This window comes from Eulemur rufifrons, chromosome 9 (genome assembly GCF_041146395.1).
Source record: "Eulemur rufifrons isolate Redbay chromosome 9, OSU_ERuf_1, whole genome shotgun sequence".
Taxonomy (NCBI): Eukaryota; Metazoa; Chordata; class Mammalia; order Primates; family Lemuridae; genus Eulemur; species Eulemur rufifrons.
The window spans coordinates 37928413-37948230 of NC_090991.1; the positions used below are offsets into that span (position 1 = coordinate 37928413).

Here is a 19818-nt window from a genome sequence, read left to right on the forward strand (position 1 = left end):
CTGGGACTGCCTGGACCAACAATAACCCGGAATGATACAGCGCTGGACCCAAAGATCCTGCTGGAAAAAGATGCGTTTTCCAGAGCCTCTTGCCATCCCCCAGCTCATTCAGGCCTCCTGCGTTCAGATTTGGATATAAGCAGCTCTGGAAGATGTCCAGGTCAAGGGAAAAATGCAGGACTGGCCAAGGGGACATAGGGACCGCAGCACTGCAGCGACGCCACCCTGCTTCCTGCCAGCCTGCCTGCCTCACCCGCGGGGCCAGGGCGCCAGGCCAGCCGTCTGCCCGCCAGGCATGGAACGGCTCCTGTATCCAAGAGTCAGACCTTTATGTGGTCTGTCTTTCAAGTGGCTTTTTATAGAGTACCCGAGTGATGAGCACCTTGAAACAAATGAATACCAATGAGAAAAGCGTCTGCTTTGCCAGGGAAATCACGTTTATTAGGAGGTTACCAGCGAGGGCCGCTGGCACATCAGAGAAATCTCTGGGCAGGCAGAGGGAGGAACAGAAGTAAAAGGGTGAGGCCGGAGGCTTCAGGTGAGTGTCTTGGCTGCCTTACCGGGGCCACTCCAGCAAACAGTTTCTCTGCTCTCTGGAACCCTGGGCCTGCACCTCACTCCTCTGGCATCCCCTGGGTTCTAGCGCACGAAGGAGTTGCAGGGCCCACAGCGGGGGCGTGGGACACAGGGGGTGCAGGGGACAGGAGGGGCACAGGGTGCACAGGGACTGGAGACGCAGGGCCCGATGGGCTTGCCGCACGCGTTGGTCGTGGCGCAGGGGTTGCAGGGCAGCCTGGAGACAAAGAATGACGTGGAAAGGTGAGTGGAAGGAGATTTAAAACCCTATACCAGAGAGTCCCCAAGAGTGGACTACCTGGCCGGACTTGGCCTGGCCTTGAACAGAGAAGGCACCGGCTCCCTGCTACAAAGCTAACTACCAAGTTACTAATGGTCTCCCCATCATAGAGCACCAAGGTGCTAACGGAGACTCTGAAACTCTGACTTCTACACTCAGAACCGCCGTTCCTAGCTGGTGACCTCAGGCAAGTTTACCTTCTCCAAGCCCCAGTTCCTTCACCTGTAGAACGAGGGAAATACTGCCCCAAGCTACCTGGTGGTAATTATAAGCCAAATAAGGCAGAGTATGGAAACGCACCCTCTGCACAATACAGTATTGTAAAAAGTAAGACATTGATCGCATATCATGCAATCATACATGTCATCATAGTAGACTGCAAAGACTTGGCTGTACAATTTCAGTTTATGTATCAAACAATTCTTGCTACCAAGCCATTTTATGTTTTAAATGATGCCCATATTATGTTTTCTGAGCTCTGTTTGAGCATGTCTGGTGTGAAGGCATAATTTCCTTTCCCAGCTATGCAATCTTTGCACAGTGCCCAACTGAGCAGTAGACTCACATCTGCACAGCTTCATCAGACACCTCTGCCAGGTACTCACTTGCAGTCTTCACCCTCCAGCAGGCCCCTGTACGTGTTGATCTCGCACTCCAGCCGGGCCCGCACGTCCAGCAGCACCTGGTACTCCTGGTTCTGCCTCTCCAGGTCAGCCCGGATCTCGGCCAGCTGGGACTCCACGTTGGTGATCAGGCCCTGCACCTGGGACAGCTGGGAGCTGTAGCGGGCCTCACTCTCCGTCAGCGTGTTTTCCAAAGAGTTTCTCTGCAAGGGGGACATAAAGCATGTCAGAGAACTGCGCCTTTAAAGGGTGTCTCCATGGGGTTCCTGAGAAGTACCAAGATCCAGGACTAAGGAGTGCCTGTGGCCCAAAGGGCATCCCCGCGGCCCCACCTCCCCGACTGCCCCTGGCTCTCCAGCAGGGCTGAGCAGCACACACCAGGTTGTGCTGGGCCTGCAGCTCGATCTCCAGGGCGTTGACTGTGCGGCGCAGCTCGATGATCTCCGCCTGGTAGGACTGCAGCTGCTCCGAGCTTGACACCACCTGCTTGCTCAGCTCCTCGGTCTGAAACACACAAGGGGAGGACATAGGATCAGACCCTGCCTCAAGGGCCCTGGGGGGTCTGGGGGCTGAGGGTCTGGGGGCTGAGTGGCCACGTGCTGAGCGATACCCACCTGCCTGGTGAACCATTCCTCCACTTCCCTGCGGTTGGTCTCCACCAGGGCCTCGTACTGACTCCTGGTCTCGTTCAGCACCTGGTTCAGGTCCACGGTGGGGGCAGCGTCCACCTCCACGTTGAGGCGGTCTCCGATCTGGCAGCGCAGGGTGTTGACTTCCTGTGAATGCAGAATATACAAGAGTTACTCTCCTCAACAAAGAATGGACTCTAAGAAATGACATTGTGTGTAGAAGCCCTGTTAGACTATTTCCTCCAAAAAGAAACTTTGGAGCAGTCTGTGACAGCTCAAGGCAAAATGGCTTGTACTCCACATGGCACGGACCCCTCTTCACCATCGCTGTGCCAGGGCACTTGGCTTCAAAAAGAATTCCCAAGGTTTTGCCTCGATGCCACTGAAGGATGAACTAATTGATGCACAATTTTCCCAGTCTATAGATTGTCTGGGGACCTCAGAATGCACAATATTGGCTGCACAATTTCAGATTGTATATAAAACAATTCTTGCTATCACGTAAGAGGTAGGAGCATGTCATGGTTCCTCCCAGGAGAGAGAAAGACCCCCAAACATTCTTCACCAAGACTCTGAATGAGTAGAGACTCATTAAAGGACTTTGCACAGCCATACGCAGCCACGCTGGGACTCATTCTACCACTCGGGGACCAGTGACAAGCAGATGGAGGTGCCCTGGGAAACTCCAATCATGCACCAGTTTTGAGTAAAAGAGACATCCTGCCTAGGAACATGGATGAGTTTTATCTCTTTCCAATTTTTCTTTCATCATGATGTGTTGGTGTTTTGAAAGGAAATTTGTAGAGACATCCTCAGGCTGTATTCACACTCTGGATTCTGCTCTTCCAAGTCCCCAAAGCTGCCCTCAGCTCCAGGCTACAACAGGTTTCTTCATCTCTCATTTCTGGACTCACCTGCTCATGGTTGCTCTTGAGGCAGAGCAGCTCCTCCTTCAGGGACTCCACCTGGGCCTCCAGGTCAGACTTGCACAGGGTCAGCTCGTCCAGGATCCTGCGCAGGCCGTTGATGTCCGACTCCACCAGCTGCCGCAGGGACAGCTCGGTCTCGTACCTGCACAAGGACAAGGTCAGAGCAGTACCTGGCAGATCTTCAAGACTCATAGGAACATCTGATAACCTCCTTTGTCTTGTTTTCCCACTTTCTGCAATGAGTAGACCCAGGACATAGAGACTTCTGGAGCCTCAGTCAAGACCCAATGTTTGTCTCAAACAGGTTGATTTGAGTTCTCATCTACTTTTTCAATTCCTTTGCTAGGTTCTCCCCAATCCTCTGCGGAATCCTTCACAACTGATGGGTTGATCTGTTATTCAGCAAAGTTGAAGAAATCCCTTTTCTTTAACTAGAGGTTAAACAGGAGAAACAGACACGAGTGCGAATTCCAAACAACTCACTTGGTCCTGAAGTCATCTGCGGCCAGCTTGGCGTTGTCAATCTGCACCACCAGCCTGGCGTTCTCGGACTTGGTACACAGGATCTGGGGAGCAAGAGGTTTCTTAATGAGGATTGAAAAAAAAATGTGAAGTCATTGATTTCTTTTAAATGACTTAAAAAGCCATGTTGAAGGTAAAAAGGGCAAGAATTAGAACAGCATAGAAGAAACACACTTGTCTGTTACAGATTGAGAATCACAGCGAACTCCCCTTGCTTGGAGATGACAGCAAGGCCCCTCACCTTCTGCTGGAGCTCCTCGATGGTCCGGAAGTAGGACTGGTAGTTGGCACACACCAAGGGGTCCTGCTCCTGGCACCGCTCCCGGATCAGGCTCTCCAGCTCCGCGTTCTCCCGCTCCAGCTGACGCACCTTCTCCAGGTAGCTGGCCAGGCGGTCGTTCAGGAACTGCATGGTCTCCTTCTCTCTGCCATTGAAGGAGCCCTCGCAGAACCAGTTGCAGTTGCCCACGTTGGCGGGGATGTTGCAGGCCCCGGGCAGGGTGCAGCTGTGGCAGCTGGGGGGCACGCAGGGCCGGGAGGAGCAGCTGGTGCGGCAGCTGAAGCTGGGCAGGAAGCAGGAGAAAGACATGGTGCTGGGAGGGAGCGCGTACCCGGCTGAAGACAGAGTCCGAGTTCTCTAAGCCGCAGAGCTGTGGGTCCCCTTCCTCTGCCCAGCATTTATAAACCCCTGCAGAGGGTGTGGACACAGTATGTAGTGTCTTTTTTCTTTTTATTTCTTCGTTGGTTTTCAAACGCCCTTTCCTTCAGTCTGTTATTTGCCTTCCTCAGAAGAGTCTCTTGTCCCATAAAATTCTTTACTTGGGCTTCTTGCTAAGTCAGGACTCCTCTTCAGGCAGTACACCCATGAAATCAGAGTTCTGCGGTAGACCTTCAAAGGGGCCACCCAGTCCAGCCCAAGGATCTACCCTCATTAATTAGGTGTTGGTCCATCCAGTGACATTCTTTTGTGTCCCGTGATCCTGCAGACCAGTAATCATACTCACATCCTGGCCCACCTGGCATTTCTAGGGAGAAACAGATTGGCTCAAGGGAGAACTTTCATTAAGTAGCAGCAGTGGACACTCTTCCCCTCCGCATTAAGAGAAGAATCTTTAAATGATGTAGCATCCAAAGCCTTGGAACCCTGCAGGTGGAAGATTAGGGCTAATGTGGGCCATGGCTGAAAAGACGGGACAGCTATGTGCATTTTAAGGGGCCGTGTAATGCCCCTGTGTCACATAAGGGAGTTGCAGAGGAGAGAATTGTAACGGTAGAGGCATCAAAAATTAGTTTGAGAATAAGTAAGTTTCTGGAGGAAGAGATCATTTTGAAGAGGGCTGGAAAATGATGGGAGATTCATATCAATGGATTTAAACGATCTAAGAAAAGTATCTGGAGGCAGATGTGAGAGAAAGGAACGGAAGTTTGTCAAACTTTTCCACCGGCTGTCCGCAGCGTCAGAACAGAGTGAGCGTGTACATTAGGAAAGTCAGGGGACAGCCCAGAGAGCCCTCCACGGGCTGGAAATCACTTGAAATTGAGCTTAAAACTTCATGTGAATTGACCTTATATTCCATAATGTATCCATGTTGTTTTTAACATTAAAAATCACTTTTAAATTTCCACTTAAACTTTCTGACGGTCTGCCCAGTTCTCTACGCGAAATGGGTACACCGGGGGATGTGACATATTCTGTCCTGGGCGTCCCGTCCCTACTGGTTTACGTGCCACCTGCTTTAAGAATCAAAGGCATAAAGGGACCAAAGGAGGGCTCTGTGGTCGTGTAATTGAATCCAAGGACCTGGGCGCCGGGAAAGAACACGCTGAGCACAGCCTGAGCAGGGGGTTCACAAGGCAATCAGCAGTCACTTGGGTTGACTTGATATGCAAAAGCCGCGTAATTACAGGCACCACCAGGTCCCCCCTGCCTCCCCGGAGGCAGCACCCTCAGCTCCACTGTGGCTTTGGCTGCCGGCCAGAGCAGCAGTTTTATTGACAACTCACCGGAGTCCTTGCCTCCGTTGAGCTTTTATGCTAGTGTTCTTCTGGCGCTCTGCGTGAGTCTCAGATAAAAGGTCCCTCATCTCCACCCTGCAAGACCATTATCACCACTTATTAGAATGCCATTCGGATGAAAAGCCCCACCGCACTACAAAGAAGCCTTAGACTTATTAATATAATAAAACCAAAATTTCTTTGTTTTCCTCCAAGACAATTAAAGAGGGGAGAAATAGGTGGGTCCGGCGGCAGGTACCACTGAGACTGCCCAGCGGAAGGACGCGGGCTAGGCAGCGGCTGTCAGCGTCGGCTTCTGTCTCGTTTCATCTGGGCTTGGGATGAAGGGAAGGGCTCGTGCATCCAACTGGTGAGCGCTCACTTGGAGGGGCCAGCACAGCCTCCTGCAGCTAACTCGTGTCAGCCTGCGCCGCAGCACTGGCCTTCCAGCAAGGAGCTATCTCCTCAGCCCTTTCTTCTTCCCCACCCAGGGAGGTTTCACCCTGAGCACAGACTACATCCCAGCAGTGTTCTCCAAGCTCTTTGGTCTTATCTACTGATCAGCTGGCGTAACGTCATGGAGACTTTGGTCAGAAGAGAACATTTAGGTTTTAAGTATGAGAAGATTCAAGGATCAGATCGACAAAAAAGCAAAAAAAGAATTTTCATGCAATGCAGAGAGATCAGAGAAATGGAAAGACATGAAGACAAGGCGAGATAAGAGCAAGAAGAGGAGACAAGGAGGAAACCTGGAAGAAAGCCTCAGAACTACGCAGGGCCGCACGGATCAGACAGACCTAGCCCATTTTCAAATGGGCTGACCTGGGCAACGCAAAGCTGAGAAGGACCCAAGACAAACTGAGCTGACAGGCAGAAGAGTGGCCCACCCTGCTGAGTGTCCGGCAAGATTTACATGGAGATGACTCATGAAAGGTCTGCAGACGCAGGACCACAGCTTCCGAGGCCTCCGAAAGAAGCGACGTTGTTCTAAGGTGTCCAGACCGGAGCATCACCTTGGTGATCCAGTCTGAGATTTGTCTGTGACTGAGAAACACACTGCTGTCCACACCCAGGCAGTGTGGACTCAGAAAGGAGCGGCACTACCTGTTCCTGGACGAGTAAGGACTGTGGAGAGGAGAAAGGAAAAAGGGAGCAGGGATCGTCAGTCCTGCACTGGCTGCAGGTCACGGCCAATCGGCAGCCACGTGGAAGATGCAGGAGAGAACAGGTTACCCCTGTTATCTGCCGGTTACTCCCAGAGATTCCCTTTTCCCTGCTGGCTGCCCTGCAGAAGGTAAAATGGCACAAGGATTCAGGATGGAGCCTGCAGACAGACTGGCTGGTGAGTGAACACAGTGCTGCTGTGCCTTGTCAATCTAGCCTCTTTCTTGCAATGTTTGCAAAATCTCAATAGGCTTGAGTGAATTTGCTTGTTGAATTCGTGGAGTAAATGGGACCCCCCGCCCCAGGACTGTAAGGTCCCAGTGAGCTCACACAGGTCGGGAGTAGACTTCATGTACTCTCTTGATTTCCTCATTGGAATATTTGCACATTTTATTCATTCAAAGAGAAATTGAGCAGTCATTGGATTATCAAACCCACATTCTTTATTTGGTTCAATTTAATTCAAAACTCATTTGTTAGGCGGCTTCTCTACGTGGCACAGGACTAAACGGAAACAAGAGAAATCATAGTTCTGGTAAAGGATTAACTTTTTATAAAAAATTCAGGCCACTGTGGGTCCCCAAAATGTAAGCAAAATAGCAGGAAGATAAGGAGAGGAGATATTTAGAAGTTGCAAGACGGACATTGGTAAATATGTTTGTATTCAGTGTAATTAGGAAACCGCACACAAGACAAGAAGGCAGCAATTGTTGGAACATACGCTGTGCGCTTGGCATAGTCCCAGGGGCAGGGGACATGGTGGGGGGGCAGTGTGACCTGCCCCTGCCCTCCAGGAGCTCTTAGACCTGCTAAGCAGACAGACAGGTCCACAGCTAGCATCATGTAATATAATTGGGATCTGTACCCCCCAAAATTCCTTCCCCTCTCCCCCTCCCCGGCTTCTTCCCACACCTGAACTTCTGCCCCAAACTGCAGTCGGGCCATGTCAATCCAGTCCCTGATTCTCAGCCGCGAGGGGAAGGGCTGAAGCCATTTCAGATTATTTACCTGTGTCCCGAAGGAGATTTATTTGTGCTCCACTCTCTAGGTGACTCATAGGCAGGATTCAAAGAGGTGATCTCATTAGAATCCTAATCCCTTTAAGAATCTTTTCTTCAACCAGACCTAGAGATCAGTTATTTCGATATTTGGTTCTTGTTGCTTTGGAGACCAAAGGGAGGCATGGGATGTTTGGGCATCTAACCAGCATAAAGGGGGAGTTTCCCCTGACGGAGGCCAGGAGACGGCCACAGGCCAGATGCTCGGCCTGAAATGTTGAGGTTGACTGGGGAGGAAGCGGGAAGACCGGGCTTGAGTGGCCGGAGCTGCCCTCTCCTGCTGACAGGCCGTGGAGGGGTCATTCCACCCCGCTATGCCTGGACCCCGCCCACGCCACAGGGGGGCTGTGATGCCCGATCTGCCCCTCTCCAGGTTGCGTGGGGGCTCAAACCGGATAACACGTATGCAAGTGCTCCGTCAGTGGTATACAATGAATACGTATACCACCCTCCTCCTCCTCAATAGGAAAGTGGCTTTAGCAATGGCAGGGGGTGGATTGAGCCACTTCGCTGACTCCCAGTCATTAACATTGCCAGGGTCCTCTCGCTTCAAGTTACCGTGAGATACCACAGAACTTTCATGCCTGGCACCACTCTCTATGGCATAAATTCTCAGAAACAGTTCCTCTCACATAAACATTCTCATTTCCTTCAAGGAAAGGAATCAAAACAATGGAGTCATTATGACTCTGTCATCCTGCTGATGGCAAAATCTGAGGCTTGGCCTTTGTAAAGCACAGTGGTTAAGAGCAGAGTTGCTGGAGGCAGACTGCCAGGATCTAAATCCTGGCTTCACCACCCAGTAGCTGTGTGACCTTGGGTGTGTTACTTGACCTTTCTGAGCCTTGGCTCCTCATCTGCAAAATAGGGAAACAATAGCGTTGACTTTCTGGGATTGCTGTAAGGATTAAATGAGTTTATGCATATAAACATATCTATAATTTAGATCATTGTCTGGTTCATAGTAAAAGCTCAATGGATGTACACTTTGATGACAATGATGATTATCATGATGATGATGACAGTGATAATGATTCTGGTGGTGGTAGTGGTGGTGGTGATGGCAATGGTGGTAATGATGGGCTGTTTGGTTTCCAGGAAAGCTCCTCACACACATGCACGTGCTTGCGTGCATGCACACACACACACACACACACACACACCCCAAACATAATAATCCCCTTTGCCCGGCATTTTTTCCCAGGAGCCCAAACCACTTCACACACACACACACACACACACACACACACAGTGTCTCATCAAAGCTAATCTTTTCATTATAAATGACAGCCAGGGCATTGGCTGTGAACTTAAGAAACACAGGTCAACCACCCTGGGGCCCCACTGACTCACTGCATGTCCCCAGAAGAATCCCTCAAGCACTGAATGACTCACCTTCTCTCTCTCTCTCCCTGAAATGGGAAGAACAATGCTTGCCCACGCTGTTATGGTGCAAGAATAAGTGGGTTTATTTTGTTAGACAGCTTTGAACTTGTTGGATGAAGGAAGCTATTTAAGTACAAAGGAGGAGGTGAGGGTGACTGGGCCAGGTGCTAAATTAAGACTCACCAAGATCACTCTTTCTTAGTGAGACCTACTCTTGGGTAGGTGCCTAAAGGGTGTGTCACCTGTGCCCAGCACCTCCACCACTCGGGGAAAAAGAGCACAGCAGAGAGGAGGGGAGGGTGCGGCAGCCTCTGACCCTTCCTGAGCTCCCTGTGGTGGAAGTCCTGATGCCACCCAAGAAAATCAGTCCTGTCCACATGGACAGTGGCCAACAGGTAGGATTCCAGGCTCGAGAGCAGTTGGAGACAGAGACACCATATTCTTGCCCAAGCCCTCTCCACCCTCGGGGCTGGGAACTGTGGTCACTCCTTCCACAGCCCACACCACGATGGGCTGGATTAAACCACCATCAACTGCACTTGTAAATTTCTCAGAAACTACCGCAATTCAGAGGGATCATAGAGCAGAGAGGAAAGACAAAAACCAGCTCCCAGAGTAGGTTTAGTGGCTCCACTTTAACACTGTGGTTTCATTGACGAATAACACCTAGAATGCAGGGAGTCACAGAGTTTGGGGGCTGGAAGACCCTCTAGAGCCATCACAACCAGCCCCATCAGATGCCTAGAGCCCCTCTCAACATCCTCGCCAGGTGGATGTGAAGCCTGCCCTTGAATGTCTCCAGTGATGGGGAACTCACTGCTCCTCATCTCCGGCCATCTGTGACGCTGAATTCTGGAGATGTGCCGGTCTTCAGCCATGGCTGGGTCATGTGTCTATTGCCTGCAAATCCCAAGCTGGGTAGCAGCCAGAAGGACTTACTGGGGGAGCTTGTCTCAGAGTTTGGGTGGGTCAGCTTGTTTGGGCCTTTCTGGACTGACAGTCTGACAGGCACAGCAATTAACATCATTTAACATTGTCAGAGTTTTGCAACGTGCCAGGAAAAGGCAGTGTCTCAATGGTATGAGGGATCCTCACCTACCGGACCTTCTGTGGAGTGCCTGGCCAGTCAGGGTCTCATTCCCCCAATATGCCTCCAACCCACTCGTTCTCAAACTTGAGCCTACACCAGAATCACCTGGAATCCTCTAGAAAATGGAATACTGATTCGGAAAGGCTGGGTGGCACTCAAGAACTGCATTTCCAGCAAGTTCCCAGGTGAGGCCAGTGCTACTGGTTGGAGGACCACACTTTGAGAACCACTGCCATAAACCTTCTCATGTTTAATGGTTTCCCCTTCAAAGCTTCCCAAGAATGGGCTTTGGATCTGGTTCAAGGAGACCAGGGCTTCAAGTCTTGACTCAGCCACCAGCTGAGAATATTAACAGCCACTCCCTCTCTGCAGGGTTGTTGTGGGGACCTGTGTCACAATGTCTACAGAGCTCAGAACAGTGCTGTGCTCATGATGGCCCATCATAAAAGCTTAACTTAAGTAGGGTCCTCCGGGATCGGAGGGGGCTGGATCGGAGGGGGCTGGGGGGCCAGCAGACCTCTGACTTGAGCTTTTCCTTTGCACAAGGACCAGGTGGCTTCATCCAGATAAAAGGGAAGTTTTACTTGGCATCTGTATTTTGAAAGCTCTGTGAATCTGGCTCCAAATAAGTTTGGTCAGGTCCAGGGCTGGGTGACTCTCCTCTGTGCCACGTTGCTGCAGTCTCATGTTTAACCCGGTCTTCGCTGGCTTCGCCATCTCTCAGAACCCCTCCGGGGAGCGAGCCACAGCCCTGCCTGCACAGGAGCAGCTGGCCCTGGAGCGCCCAGCAAGGCCCTCGGCATGGGATGGAGAAACTGACACCCGCAGGCCCTGGGCTCATCGTGCTACAGAAGCGAAGTTTATTAGCAAAATAAAAACAAGATTGCCTGCCTCATCTCAGGGCAGGAGGCAACGGAAGAGGAAAAACAGAGCACTCAAGACACCCTGAAGGGGGGACGCACAGATCCAGGAGCAGGGGCTGAGCTGCAGGGCTCAGAATCCCATCCACAGAGAGGCACTGCCTCCCTTGGTCTCCCGTCCGGCGGGCATGGGGTAGCAGGCCTGCAGAGCGGGCCAACGAGCCGGTCAGCAGCCAGTCAACGAGCAGGGCCCACAGGAGGCCCAAGAGCAGGGGGTGCGGGCTGCAGGGGCTGGACAGGGGGCGCTGAAGTCTGGGGTTGCACATGGGTTGCAGGGAAGTCTGAGGAGAGAAAAATAGTGTTTGAAACACTGGTGTGAGAATTGCATGAAAGAAGTGTATAGACACTTTAGAATTTGAGAGCAAAAGAGAATTTTAGACCTTATTTATCCCCCTAAGCCTAAAAGAAGCAGTGACTTCTGGCCAGGCGCAATGGCTCACCCCTGTAATCCTAGCACTCTGGGAGGCCGAGGTGGGTGGATCGTTTGAGCTCAGGAGTTCAAGACCAGCCTGAGCAAGAGCGAGACCCCGTCTCTACTAAAAATAGAAAGAAATTATATGGACAGCTAAAAATATATATAGAAAAATTAGCCAGGCATGGTGGCACATGCCTGTAGTCCCAGCTACTCAGGATGCTGAGGCAGGAGGATTGCTTGAGCCCAGGAGTTTGAGGTTGCTGTGAGCTAGGCTGACGCCACGGCACTCTAGCCCGGGCAACAGAGTGAGACTCTGCCTAAAAAAAAAAAGCAGTGACTTCCCTGGAGTCCACAGTGGAGCTGTGGCCAGAGCTCAGGGTACCTGTGTGCAAGGCCAGGGTCACCTCCCCTGTGGAAGGAACATGGCAGAGAGAAAGGCAGAACACAAACCAGCCAGGCTTCAGCCACTCTCTTAATTCAAACAAAGTCCCTAATCATGTTCCTTATTGCTTAAAGAGCTGTTATCCCATTACCCTTTCCCAGGGCTATTGTGGAACTAAGATGGAAAAGTGGGTACACATGCTCCCAGGCTGTTACTGTCACACTTCTTCCAGAGAGGACTCAGTGAATGCACTAGTGCACTAAATGCGCTGAAAGTCAGCATTTTAGCTCCGCGAGGGAGTGACCAGCAGTTGGGAGTGCAATGTGGTCAGCAAAACAAACGCCATGAGCTGAAAACTCCTGCACACTCTCATCTGCGTCCAGGCAGATGTAAGCTCACCAGAACTACTGGGTAGCAAGTTTGTCCCCAAAGATGGGGTCTGCAATGCCGCCCCCAGCTGGCCTCCAAGGCTCCTTTTAGGTCATTCCCAATAAAAGGTCTCTGCTTTTGCACATGGTGTTGATACAGACAACAAGAGGATATGTACTTGCAGTCCTCGCACTCCAGAAGTTTCCGGTACGTGTTGATCTCATCCTCCAGCCGGGCCTTGACGTCCAGCAGCACCTGGTACTCCTGGTTCTGCCGCTCCAGGTCGGCCCGGATCTCAGACAGCTGCTCCTCCATGTTGCTGATGAGGCTCTGCATCTGGGCCAGCTCCGTGCCGTAGCGGGCCTCGGCCTCGCACAGCGAGTTCTGCAGGCAGTCCTTCTGCGGCACCAAAGAAAAGCGGAGCAGCTTAAAAATCACCGGTCCTATGTCATAAGGATCTGAAGACAAAGGAAAAAATCGTGGATCCCTGCCCTCAACTTCTTCAGTGAGGCTGTGACACCCAACACATTGCTGGGTCCAGAGAGCAATGCACTCCCTTTACCAGTCTTCAGCTGAAAGAACTAGCACGGTGCTGTTGCTCTTCATTGTAGACCTTTAAGACAAGCTCGCAGAGGCTGGGCGCGGTGGCTCATGCCTGTAATCCTTGCACTCTGGGAGGCTGAGGCAGGAGGACTGCTTCAGGTCAGGCGTTCGAGACCAGCCTAAGCAAGAGCGAGACCCCATCTCTACTAAAAATAGAAAAAAATTAGCTGGGCATGGTGGCGCGTGCCTGTAGTCCCAGCTACGCGGAAGGCTGAGGCAGAAGGATCACTTGAGCCCAGGCGTTTGAGGTTACAGTGAGCTATGATGACGCTACTGCACTCTAGCCTGGGCAGCAGAGCAAGATCCTGTCTCAAAAAAAAGACAAGCTTGCAGAGCCCCCTCACCCTGGTTAGTGTTCATTGACTCGGCACCCACATTCATGAGAAAGTTCTTCCAAAGCAGACAAAGTCAAGCTTTAAGTTGTGTCCCTGGTGGGTGTTCAAGTGAGGCCTGTACTGACCCCAGGGAACCGCTCATGGGAAATGGAGCCAACTGTGTCACCCACGCATGCCCAGGGACTCACCAGCGCATGCTGCGCCTGCAGCTCCACCTCCAGGGCGTTCACTGAGCGTCTCAGCTCCTGGATCTCAGACTGGCAGCACTGCAGCTCCTCGGAGCAGGACATGGCCTGCAGGCTGATGCCCTCAGACTGGGGCACAGGGGGTAAACGACATGGTCAGCTCACTGCCCAGAACAGAAGCCAGGTCGCCCCTGCTGGGCAGCCCCGCCCTCACCTGGGCTTGGAACCACTGCTCCACGTCCTGGCGGTTGGTCTCCACCATGGCCTCGTACTGGCACCGCATCTGCCCCAGCACCCTGCTCAGGTCTGTGGGGGCCTCCGTGTCCAGCTCAATCCGGAGCTTGTCCCCCAGCTGGCACCGCAGAATCTGGGCTTCCTGTGGGCATAGGAGGAGGATGAAGCCCTCAGGGAGCCCCCACTGCCCTGCACCCAGAGCCTCAGCTCCCACAGCCTGTCCTCCCTGGCCACTTCCCTGTGCTCCTCTGAAGAGGAGCCACTGCCGACACCAGCCCAGCAGTCTCCAGCGGCTTTACATGAAGAGCAGCCTCTCCCTGAATGCCAGGCCTCACTTCACAGCTTCCACCTGGAGCAGGAGGAAGCCTCATTTCTCCCCCCAAATGAGCCTGAGTTCCCCCTAGAATGTCTCATGGCATCACACCAAGTGCCCCGTACCTGCTCGTGGTTCTTCTTGAGGCAGAGCAGCTCTTCCTTCAGGGACTCCAGCTGGGCCTCCAGGTCACACTTGGCCAGGGTGAGGTTGTCCAGCACCTTGCGCAGGCCACAGACATCGGCCTCCACCAGCCGGTGCAGCGAGCGCTCCGTCTCATACCTGTAACAGGGCAGGTGCGGGAGGCAGAGTGAGAGGGCAGGAAGGGGCCCCCACACAGGCTCAGCCATAATCCCACTGCCTGCCCTTTGCAGTCTGAGTCTGAGTTGGCTTCCCCTGTGTGGTGTGCTCAGGGCCCAGAAAGCAGCGGGACGTTCCCCACTCAGTCAACACTGAGCACCTAAGACGAACTAGGCAGAGCGGCTGGTACCATGACGGACACACAGCCAGCACCTGCCCTTGCAGGCTGATGGCCCAAAAGGGAGGTGACAACGTAACCAGGCAATTGCTACAGGGTGTGATCACTGCAGACCCTCCTCCTCCAAGGCCCCTACTGAGAAGGACCCTGGATTCTCTCTTAGAGTAGAAGCCACGTCACCAGAGTGAGAGGAAGGAAATTCTGCCTTCACTCTAGATAGTGAGGCTTCCACAGTGCCCTGAGGAAGAACAATAAAACATAGCGCCCTTTCCTGAGCCAGGGTATAAACCCTTTGGCCTTCACACACCCCCACCTCGGGCTGTGGAGCACGATCTCCGTCTTGCATCAGTAGCACTCACAAATTAGTTGAGCTACAGCATGGAAGTGTAACCTTTTTGAGGCAGCAGAGTTTTGTAGAAAGTGGCCTCACGTAGGAAAATTTGGTAAGAAATTTGGGCCAAGTCCCAGTTCTGGCACACAAGAGCCACGTGGCTTCTGACAAGTCACTTCCACACTCTGAGCCACAGTGTCCTCACCTGAGAAGGAAACGCTGTCCCTGCCTGCCTGCTGCCCGAGTTTCTTACAATAGCATCAGGTGGATGATGCATTCCAGAGCATGTGTAAGCTATAAAAGCTAAACAACTCGAGAGTGCATGTTTTTTCAAGATCTTGGGCTAAATGTCCTTTGTTTTCTCCTGCTGTTACTACTGTTGGGTGGGGATCTTGGTCAATTACATCCTGGTGCCACACGAGAGAGAGAAGACACCAAAGTGGGCATCTGGCTCCTCCCCCTCCCCGTCCAACCCCAACTCACTTGGTCCTGAAGTCATCTGCAGCCAGCTTGGCATTGTCTATTTGCACGACCAGCCTGTTGTTCTCAGATTTGATGCACAGGATCTGGGGAAGAAAGTAGGCTCAGGGAGTGATATACCGTTCTCAGAGCCATCTGTGACCTTAGCTCAGAGGAAGTTTCACTGGCTGAGATTCAAATTACAACATCCCCTTAGACAACACAAACTCACAGACATGTATGAGATGCTTTCGTGGTGCAGAAGGAGGATGTGCAAGAGGGTTCTTGGCAAAAGGTGAAGGCATGGAGTCGGAGGAACCGGGAGATGGAAGGTAGAACCAACTGGACATATAAGAAAGATTTGATTTGATTTCACCAGATACAATGCTTAGCCCAATATAAACAAGAAGATCTGGAATCTAGACCACAGAATAATGGACTGGCTATGAATGTCTTAGATAAAGTGCAACCCATTCTAAATAAGAACTTCCTTACTCTGGTTGCCCAACCTCCCCAAAGCTATTCTCTGCATCTAGCCAGGTTTCCATGGCCTCTAGTTTGCCATTCTTTGTCTTCCTGACCCCAAAACTAAGATGTAGGCTCTTCAGAAGCATTGACTGGGTACTCAAAGGGGAACGCAAATACACACAGGAGGCTGGCGCTGCTGGACGGAGGGACACTGGCTCATCAAGGACATCAGAAAAGACTCCCCTCCCCCTGTGTGTTGCATGGAAGTTAGGTTGCTTTCCTGAAATTAGCACTGTTTTTGTAACTGCAGTTTAGGACTTATAAGTGCTAAAACTAAGTAAGCATAAACTCGGCATCCTGGGAGACGCATCCTACATCTCATCCTTTACACATTCCTATCTGTCTGCACTCAAGAGATTCCCTTCCCGCAGTTTAAAAGAAAATCCACTGCTGATCCAGTCAGTAATATTTTTCTATAAAAGGTCAGATAGGAAATATTTTAGGCTTTGCAGACCATACGCTCTGACGTAGACAATACATAAATGAATGAGCATGGCCATGAACCAGTGAAACTCTATTTACAGCCTCACCTTCTGCTGGAGCTCCTCGATGGTGCGGAAGTAGGACTGGTAGTCCTGGCACACGCTGGACTCGTGGCATCTGGTCCACTCACGGAGTTTGGCCTCCAGGTCCGCATTCTCCCGCTCCAGCTGACGCACCTTCTCCAGGTAGTTGGCCAGGCGGTCATTCAGGAACTGCATGGTCTCCTTCTCGTGGCCATTCAGGCTGCCTTCGCCGTAGGCCCCACAGATTCCGATGTTGCCGGGAATGTGGCAGGTCCCCGGCAAGGGACAAGCCATGTGGCAGGTGGGGGGCAGACAGAGGCTGGGTCGGCCCAGAGGGGTGGAGCCCACACGCACTCGGTTGGCGTGGGCCAGGTTGGCCAAGAGACACAGGGAGGCAGCCTTGGCCTCAGGAACCTGCCCAACCAAGAGGGAGCCGCAGTGGTCGGAAGTCATGGCGCTAAAAGACAATAACTCCTGCTTTGCCCACAGTTGAATCTGCTAGAAGCCAAAACCTTCCTTCTCCTGTAGACCTTATATAGGCTTTAGTGGGTGTTGATGCAAGAAAACTGGCATTTTCCTCATGAATATTTATGTCTATTGCTATACAATCGTTCTATTAGTCAGTGATTTTCGTTTCCTATAAAGAGTTAATGAGCTCATGAATGAGGCCTTAACCCGTACACGATGCTTCCCATCACTGCAGGGTCCTAGGAAACAGAAAACGAGGTCTTCATCACACAGCCCACTTTCTGTGGCTGTGAATTCTTTCCCCTTCTGTCAGCTCATGTCTGTGAAATAATCAAGAACCAGAGACTCCTAAAATTTCCTCAAAGTTCTCTCATTCCTGTATTCTTTTCATACCTCGAAATGTTCCCATTGTGGCAAAGTCTAATATATTAGTCAATCAGACACAGGGAGGAGAGGGAAAAATCAGGATTTATTTGTTTCGGTAGATATTTATGGAATGCCCAGTGTGGGCCAAACACGGAGCCAGGCCTCCTTGTGAGGAGTGGGGTTTAGATTTTAATAAGAGAGATAAGAAAGTAAATGACCAAAATATTATAAAGGCAATAAGAGAGGGCATTTTTCAAAAAGAGAGAGCTATAAAGATTTCAAGGTAGAGGAAAATAGCACTGATAGGCCAGAAAAGGACTTCATGGAGTAGGGGATTTTTAAAATGTGTCTTGAGTGATGTTTTCCATAAGAGGTTAGGAGAGAGAATGCCTCTCGTGGAGAACAAAAGGAACAGAATCAAACAGGTTTGGAAAATGGAAAATAGTCTAGCTGTGTTGGCGCTTGTGATGGAGACGTGTGTCCACAAGCCCTGGAAAGTTGTGTTCAGTCCAGGTTCTGGGAAGCCTTGAATGCCAAGACCGTCCATATGCAGGGATCTGCCCTGGGAGCTGCCTCTCCTCAACTAGGAGGAAAAATAAGTAGCCATATTCCTTTTGAAGAGAAGTACCCAAAGATGGAATTTTCCTTTATAAACATTAGCAGAAAACACCAAGCTAAAGCAATGAAATAGAAACCAAATTGATTTTGGTGTTAAACACACTTTTCAATAATCCTTGGGTCAAAGAAGCAATCAAATGAGAAATTTAAAAAGTGTTTTGAACTGAATTAAAATGAAAACTCAACATATCAAAGTGATTTTGACAATTAAGACTTTCCCTGAGCAAAAGTGAAACAGATAAGCAGTTTTGGATGTGGGGAAAGGCTCATGAATAAAACTGAGTGATTTGTGATTTTTAAGAAATAAGATTACGTTGCTGTGTATTGGAGCCTCCAGGCTAATTAGGGCAGGCAGTGATTAACACTTTATGGGGTCTGTTCCCAGGCCTCGCCTGCCTTCCCGGGCATCTTTCCTTCCTCCTGACCCTCTCAGCAGCCTGAGTCCCTCCTCATCCTTGTTTACAGAAGATGCACACTGGAGAACTTTGATCTTTCTTCTTGTGAAATGTGTCTTACATTTTCTTTGAAACGCACCTACCTTGATTGTCCATTGCTTGGGAGACTCTAGAACGAAATTTAAATTTCCTTAATCTTCAGTCACACTCAGAGCATCAGAAGCTTTATGGCCTCCTCTATTTCTCAAACAAATGAGCAGGTGGCCAGTTGTTCAATAAACTCTGGAAGAGGGCGGCCAGCCAGCTTCCAGTCTATGCTAACGAAGATGCGGCCCTGACCCCATTGCTAAGATGAATGGGTGCACCAGGAGGGCCCGTGAGGCGGCAGCACACGTTTCCTCTGGCCCTAAATCGTAGACTCCCCAGGATGAAAGGGATCTCAATGTCTCTGGCCTCAGACTCTTTGGCACTCAGTCCCTTCTGATAATTTCCAACTAGTCCAGTTCCATCATTTCCCAGGACAGCTCTCGCCAGCTCAGCCCCTGCGTCGCACAAACAGCTTCCCAGGCTTTGTGCAAGACACGGGGATCCAGAAATGAACAGCAGCCAGCTCTGTCTTAAGGCACTCGCCATATAGAGAATTGCTGGAAAGTCTTTATGCAGACACGAAGCTACCTCCCTGTTACTTCTGCCTTTCATTCATTCATTCAACGAATGTTTACTGAGTACCTGCTCTGTGCCAGGCAGGTGCTGGTGCCGGAGGCTGGTGATACGTTAGCAAGTCAGTCAGAGAGTTTGCCCTTTAGTTAATTTACTTTCCAGTTCTCCCCATAGGGTCCCACAGAGGATAAATCCAATCATTCGGCCACATGGCAGACCTTAGGCCATTGGTGACAGATGTGAGATGGCTCAGGCCTGGTTCTTCATTTAGCGTGGTTCTGAGCCCCCTGCCATCCTGGGAATGGTTCTCTGGATATACTCCGTGATATAAGAAAGAGTCGCTTACATCATAAGTATCACTCTTAAGTGGGGGCCCTAGAATGGAATTTCTACTGAGTTTAGATTAAGAGGCTGCCAGTAGGTGGCCCAGAAAACCTTCTTGCCCAGGACTTTTGTGTGAACCATGCTGGTGCCACCAGCTGTTCAGGCATGACAGCCACCCAGCCACTAGCTGGTCCTGTACATAGTCAATGAGACCTATGGGGACACTTCCTCGTAACCACCCTGTGTACAGATGTGGGCAATATTCACCCAGGCAGGGGACCTGCTCCAAATGCCCAATATTCCTGAGCTCCTGCCACAGCAAAGCCTTCCCAAGGCACCATGGGGGGTGCAGAGATGAACAAGAGAGACCCCCACCTCTCTAAAAGCAGAGAGCAGAGGGAGACTAGGTCACTCCTCTCAAAGGAAGGGTGGGGTGACTGGGCCTCAGAGACACAGGGGAAGCATCAGAGATTTTCTCTGGAGCTTGAGATTGAGAAGATTTGGATGGGCAGAAAAGGGGAGAGGGTTTCTAAAAAGACAGGAGAGCACAGACGAGCACTCGGAAGCAGAAGTGGGTTCAGGAGAAGCAGGTGCAACCTCAGAAATGCAAATACGCAGCCTCCAAGAGGCTGCCCCACGAGCAAGACCCTCAAAGAAATGAGTTTAAATGACACCAA

General features: G+C 51.1%; 2 protein-coding genes across 2 annotated transcripts; both read right to left on the minus strand.

Annotated features, from left to right (window-relative positions):
• Window positions 1-639: 639 nt before the first annotated feature.
• Window positions 640-4148, minus strand: LOC138391577 (keratin, type I cuticular Ha1). The gene is made up of 7 exons (XM_069481410.1): window positions 3801-4148; window positions 3521-3603; window positions 3023-3179; window positions 2094-2255; window positions 1858-1983; window positions 1462-1682; window positions 640-793 (listed from the first exon to the last, which is right to left on the minus strand). Exons 1-7 carry the CDS (start codon window positions 4146-4148, stop codon window positions 640-642), a joined length of 1251 nt encoding a protein of 416 aa, XP_069337511.1.
• Window positions 4149-11338: 7190 nt separating this feature from the next.
• LOC138392380 (keratin, type I cuticular Ha7-like) lies at window positions 11339-16763 on the minus strand. The gene is made up of 7 exons (XM_069483145.1): window positions 16335-16763; window positions 15301-15383; window positions 14134-14290; window positions 13676-13837; window positions 13465-13590; window positions 12517-12737; window positions 11339-11453 (listed from the first exon to the last, which is right to left on the minus strand). The coding sequence occupies exons 1-7, from the start codon at window positions 16761-16763 to the stop codon at window positions 11339-11341; spliced, it is 1293 nt and encodes a 430-aa protein (XP_069339246.1).
• Window positions 16764-19818: the final 3055 nt, after the last annotated feature.

Excerpts from the sequence above, each read along its gene's own strand:
- LOC138391577 (XM_069481410.1), bottom strand. The coding sequence starts at position 4,148 with ATGTCTTTCTCCTGCTTCCTGCCCAGCTTCAGCTGCCGCACCAGCTGC. Across the intron at positions 1,683-1,857 it reads TGCAGGCCCAGCACAACCTG|AGAAACTCTTTGGAAAACAC; the intron begins GTGTGTGCTGCT and ends TCCCCCTTGCAG. Across the intron at positions 794-1,461 it reads CTGGAGGGTGAAGACTGCAA|GCTGCCCTGCAACCCCTGCG; the intron begins GTGAGTACCTGG and ends CTTTGTCTCCAG.
- LOC138392380 (XM_069483145.1), bottom strand. The coding sequence starts at position 16,763 with ATGACTTCCGACCACTGCGGCTCCCTCTTGGTTGGGCAGGTTCCTGAG. Across the intron at positions 13,591-13,675 it reads AGCAGTGGTTCCAAGCCCAG|TCTGAGGGCATCAGCCTGCA; the intron begins GTGAGGGCGGGG and ends CCTGTGCCCCAG. Across the intron at positions 11,454-12,516 it reads CTGGAGTGCGAGGACTGCAA|ACTTCCCTGCAACCCATGTG; the intron begins GTACATATCCTC and ends TTCTCTCCTCAG.